This window comes from Rhincodon typus, chromosome 4 (assembly GCF_021869965.1).
Source record: "Rhincodon typus isolate 14 chromosome 4, sRhiTyp1.1, whole genome shotgun sequence".
NCBI classification, from domain to species: Eukaryota; Metazoa; Chordata; class Chondrichthyes; order Orectolobiformes; family Rhincodontidae; genus Rhincodon; species Rhincodon typus.
The window spans coordinates 7,205,205-7,211,353 of NC_063335.1; the positions used below are offsets into that span (position 1 = coordinate 7,205,205).

Consider the following 6,149-nt stretch of genomic DNA (forward strand, 5'->3'; position numbering starts at 1 on the left):
GGTAAGTTGTTGGAGGGGATTCTGAGAGACAGGATTTACATGTATTTGGAGAGGCAGGGACTGATTAGGAATATTCAGCATAGCTTTGTGCATGGGTAAGCATGTCTCACAAACTTGATAGAGGTTTTTCAGGATGTGACCATGAAGATAGATGACGGTCGACGGCTATATGGACTTTAGTAAGGCTTTTGACAAGGTTCCACATGGTAGACTGGTTAGTAAAGTTAGAACACATGGGATTCAGGGTAAGCTTGCTAATTGGATACAAATTAGCTTGATGGTAGGAGACAGACGGTGGGGTAGAGTGTTGTTGTACCGGATTGGAGGCCTGTGATCAGTGGTATTCCATAGGGATCTGTGCTGGGTCCACTGTTATTTGCCATTTATATAAACAATTTGGATGAGAAGTTCAGAAGCATGGTTAGTTATTTTGCGGATGACACTGAAATTGGTAGTATAGTCAACAATGAGGAAGATTATCTAAAATTATAGAGAGATCTTGATCAATTGAGCTAATGGGTTGAGGAGTGGCAGATGGAGTTTAATTTAGATAAATGCGAGATATTGCATTTTGGTAAGACCAACAAGGTCAGGACTTACACAGTTAATGGTAGGGCCCTGGGGAATGTTGTAGAACAGAGAGACCGAGGGGTTCGGGTACATAGTTCATTGAAAGTTGCGACACAAGTAGACACCGTGGTAAAGGAGGCGTTTGGCACGCTTGCCTTCGTTACGGAAACCATTGAGTACAGGAGTTGGAACATCATGTTGTGGTTGTAGAGGATGTTGGTCAGGCCACTTTTGGAGTATTGTGTACAGTTCTGGTTGCCCTGCTATAGGAAGGATACTATTAAATTGGAGATGGTGCAGAAAAGATTTACAAGAATGTTACCAGGACTGGAGGGTTTGAGTTATAAGAAGATGCTGGATAAGCTGGGACTGTTTCCACTGGAATGTAGGAACTTGAGGGTGACCAAATAGAGGTTTATAAAATTATGAGGGGCATAGATAAGGTGAATAGCAAAGGTCTTTTCCCTAGGGTTCAGGAATTCAGAACTAGAGGACATAATTTTAAGGTGAGAAGGGAAAAATTTAAAAGGAACCTGAGGGGCAACTTTTTCACACAGAAGGTGGTTCAAATGTGGAATACAACATTTAAAAGACATTTGGACAGGTATATACATTGGAAAGGTTTAGAGGGATATGGGCCAAATGCAAGCAAATGGGAAATGAGAAACTTGGTTAGTATAGACAAGTTGGACTGAAGGGTCTATTTCTATGCTGTATAACTCTATGAATCTAAAAGATATTTTAGATTTTTCATTATGTAATAAGCCAGAATTAATCAGTCCAGAGTGTCTGTGGACAGCCTCTAGATCAAAAGTGATCATAACACAGTGAATTCTATATTAAGCTTGAAAGCAACATACTTGTGTCCAAAACAAGAATTTTAAACAGAAATAAAGTCAGTTCCAAATGTATGAGTAGAAAGATGACTGAAGCTGTTTGGGCAAATTTGCAGCAAGGAATGGTAGTGCATGGACAGTTGAATGAATTATTAGAAGTGTTCAATAAAAATACATTACATTTTAAAAAAGCTGTCAGCTTTTCCATCCATGATAGATCCAGTGACAACCTCCTGTGCTGTTTTTGTCGTAGTTTGATAAAAAATCTTCATTTTTCTCAATCCAAAGGTAGTTTAGAAATATTAGTGCTGAGTTGAGTTTAACTGAAATGCCATTTGGCACCATTAACTCTAAGTTAAATTAGTGGAGAAGTACCTATTTACTAGGTTTCCACATTTAGAGTGGACATGTGAACAAGGTACCAGTGAGCTGATTTTACAAATGAATGATCATTTGAAACAGATCATTCATAATAGGACATAAAGGGAGACGTAGGTATGGGTGAGTAGTAGTATAGTGGTATGTTTTCTGAATTCCTTCAAACCATGGTTCAACTAATGATACTTATTTTTCCACTTCGTTCCTTAGGCTGTTGGTGGAGTTAGCGATATTCGAGGAGGTGGTGATGCCACTGACTCAGGACGAACTGCTCTGGACAATAAAACATTACTGGTGAACACCACACCCCAACGTAGTAGCTCACGATCACGTGATTATAATCCTTATAATTATTCTGATAGCACTTCTATCAATAAGTCTGCCTTAAAGGAAGCCATGTTTGATGATGATGCTGAACAATTTCCTGACGGTAAGTAGCAAACAAATTTCATGATTCAGTACCTTAATTTTGCAGTGGTACATTGTTGCAACTTCTGTTTGTATTGAACCTTAAAACTGAAAAGGTCATTTAAATATTGGTAACTAATGAATATAATAGAAAAGTGCTGTAAAATTAAAAGCAAATGGTATTCACCTGGACAAATTAACAATAGAAATAATAACTTTCTCTTACGAAATAAATTGAATTATTCATTATTACTGTGTTTTTTTGCCAAAGCTCTATATGGTGACTCAGATTTATGATTTTGGTGATGAGTAAACCTGATACATTGGTGTTGGATATTTAAAACATCATGGTAGCTGGCACCATAAGTTGTCCTTCATAGAGCTGCAACTACAAATCAATCCACCATTTAACACTCCTGCCATCCTACCTTACACCACATTTCTATAAACTCAAGCCCTCCAGCTGAATTCTTGTTTTTTGTTCTTTTCATAATGTCCACAGTGAAATACTTCTCTTTCACAGAAACAGATTTTACAAATTTAGCTTGAATGTGATTGTAGTTTTGCTGTTAGAAGAAACAAAATGGAGTCGACTTTCACCTATCTGCATGAAGGCCATCTGTTTATGCTACATATTCATGTACCTTTTGTAATCTCCATTCAGATGGCCTGTCAGATCAGACCCCAAGTCATTGTAAAACTATTTCTTCATTTTGAAGATGCTTTCACAGCAAAGGCATTGTTCAGGCCATGCAATTTGTGTGGGACCCTGAGCATATCAAAGACACAAATGGATGCAATCCCTGTAACAACTATTGGTGGAAGGAATCATTGGTCAATCTGAGCAGGTTGAACACTCGCTTTAACATTCTCTATTTCTGCACAACTGAAGAATCTACTTCATCGATGACAATTTGCAGCCAGACATGTATTGATGTGGCCACCATGGGCTAGAAAGTTGCTGCACCTACTCTGAATCCTCCAGAGGAGTAAGAATTCTGAACAAGCACACTTGCAAACCCATTACTTAGCAATGCTTTTGCAAGTTATATGAGCTTGAATTAAGATGCCTATAATAATGAACTACTAATCAAACATTTGATAATAATGTTAAGCTGATCCTCCTTGCCCTCATGACCCTTGAATCATTGTAGATTTAAAAAAAGCTAATCTAATTCAGCCTTGAATATAATCAATGGCACAATCTCGAGTGCTCTGTGTGGAAGTAAATTCCAAGCAATAACGACCCTCTGTGAAAAGAAGTTCTTCCTGATCTCTGTCTTAAGTGGGAGACCTTTTATTTTTGGACTGTGCCCCCGATTTAGATCTCCCTACCAGGGGAAATATTCTGTCAGCATCTACCCTGCAGAAGCTTAAATTTTTCTTCATAACACAGGAATCAGCTTTATGCATGTTCTATAAACTGTTTCAAATGTACATCTATCCTTCCTTAAATGACGAGACCGAAAGTGTACATAGTAGATATGGTCCCACCTTTACAACTGTATCTTAAAGGCTTACCTTCTTTTCTACTTCATACCCTACCTGCTTCTAATTCTGAAGAAGGGTCACAGGACTCAAAAATTAACTCTGTTTTCTCTACACAGATGCTGCCAGACCTGCTGAGTTTCTCCAGCAATTTCTTTTTTTTTTGGTCCATTAACTACAATCATCTTCCTTTGAAGTAGGTATGACTCCAAATAGCTGTAAGTTTTTCCTTAGTTCCCATTTTCTGTCTTATTGCAGGAGTTCCTTGATGCCATTTTCATTCAAATGCTGCCTTAATAAGTCAAATGCAGTTGCTCTCACCTTAGATTGTAGTAAACAGAACAAACGGTACTAACAGATTTAAGTGTGATATCACACGCTGAGGTGATTTGGAAGATATGACTTTAAACAGAGAACTTAGTTTCCTTATTTTCACAGGAAGAATTGTAAATACCAGCAAGAGAATTCACGCAAAGCAAAGAAGTAATCCTCAAAGAAATACAGCTGAGGAAGTGAACATGAATAACGCAATGAATGAACACAAATGAATGTGTCCAACCTAAGCAACAAGTTGAAGTAAAATGTCTACACACTTCATCACAGATTTACTTTGAGAATGAGAATAAAAATCTGCTAACGCTTATTGGGGACCTGGTGTCATGGAGTTCTAAATGATATTTAAAGTTTCCGGGCTTTTTTTTAATTACTCATGGGAAGTGGACGTCACTGGCTGGCCAGCATTTATTGCCCATCCCTCGATGCCTTGAGAAGTGGTGGTGAGCCGCCTTCTTGAACCACTGCATTCCATGTGCCTGTAGGTAATCCGACAATGCCTTTAGGGAGGGAATTCGAGGATTTTGACTGAGGAACAGAAAAAGAACAGTGATATATTTCCAAGTGAGAATGCTAAGTTTGCTTGGAAGGAAACTTGCAGTTGATGGTGTTGTTATGTATCTGCTGCCTTTGTCCTTCTAAATGTAGGAGTTCATGGGTTTGGCAAGTGATGTATGAGCATCTCTGGTGAATTCCTGCACTGCATCCAGTAGATAGTACACACTGCTGTTGAGCGACAGTGGTACTGGGAGTCAATGTTTGTGGATGTGATGCAATCAAGCAGGCTGCTCTGTCCTGGATTGTGTCAAGATTCTTGAGTGTTGTTGATCCTTCACTCTCCCAGGCAAGTGGGGAGTATTCCATCACACTCTTGACTGAGCCTTGTAGATGGTGGACATGCTTTAGGGAGTCAAGGGATGAGTTACAAACTGCAATATCCCGACCCTCTGACTTGCTCTTGTAGACACCGTATTTATATGATGAGTCCAGTTGAGTTTCTGGTCAATGGCAACCCCCACGATGTTCACAGTTCAGGATTCAGTGATGGCAGTATTATACTGGGGTAAGTCATGGCTTAGTGGTATTATCGCTAGACTGTTAATCCAGATAATTTCCTGGAGAGCCAGGTTTGAATCCCGCTGCAGCAGATGAGTTCAATAAAAATCTGGAATTAAGAGTCTAATAATAACTGTGAATCCATTCCTGACTGTCAGAAAAACCCATCTGGTTCACCAGTGCCCTTTAGGGAAGGAAACTGCCACCCCTACCTGGTCTGGTCTACCCACAGCGATGTGGTTGACTCTTAACTGCGCTCTGGGCAATTATGGATGGGCAATAAATGCTGGCCTAGCCAGAGATGCCCACATCCCGTGAATGAGTAAGAAAGAAATTGAGGCGGTCATTAGATTGTCTTTCATAGGAGATGGTCATTGTCTGGCATTTATGTGGCACAAATGTTACTTGCCACTTCTCAGCCAAAGCCTGGATATTGTCCAAATCTGGTTGCATTTGAAGATGGACTACTTCAGAATCTGAGGAGACGCGAATTGTGCTGAATATTGTGCAATCATTGGCGAGCATCCCACTTCTGACCTTATGATAAAGGGATTGATGAAGCCACTGAAGATGGTCGAGCCTAGGACACTATCCTAAAGAACTTCTGCAAATATGTCTTAGAGCTGAGATGGCTGACCATCAACAGCCACAACCATTTTCCTATGTAGCAGGTACGATTCCAACCAATGGAGAGTTTACCCCTGATTTCCATTGATTCCAATTTTGCTAGGACTTCTTGTAGGACTTCTTGATGTCAAGGGTTGTCACTCCTCTTCACTTCCGGAATTCAATTTTTTGTTCATGTTTGAGCCATGTTAATGAAGTCAGGAGTTAATTGGCACTGGTGGCACCCAAATTAGATCCAGATTTGTCCTGGTCTGATAAACCAGGATACTGAAAAACATTCGGGATAGCAAGAACTGCAGATGCTGGAGTCAGAGTCAAAACAGTGTAGAGCTGAAAGCACATCAGGATGAAGGGTGTAAACCCGAAACATCGACTTTCCTGCTCTTCTTGCCTTGTTTTCTCTATAACCATTACCATCTGCTTTGACTTTTGTTCTATGACATCTTTGATCTC

General features: G+C 39.7%; 1 protein-coding gene across 2 annotated transcripts in view; it reads left to right on the forward strand.

The window, feature by feature from the left end:
- Positions 1-4,423, forward strand: part of LOC109920254 (CLIP-associating protein 2-like) — a 40,952-nt gene extending 36,529 nt beyond the window's left edge. Inside the window, exons 6-7 of one of the 2 annotated variants that reach the window (XM_048596414.1) lie at positions 1,995-2,214; positions 4,119-4,423. In XM_048596414.1, coding sequence (XP_048452371.1) covers positions 1,995-2,214; positions 4,119-4,228 — 330 coding nt within the window. In that variant the 3' untranslated portion in view covers positions 4,229-4,423. The remainder of the gene's footprint in view (positions 1-1,994; positions 2,215-4,118) is intronic. The other variant, XM_048596415.1, reaches the window with a different exon arrangement.
- The last annotated feature ends 1,726 nt before the right edge of the window (positions 4,424-6,149 follow it).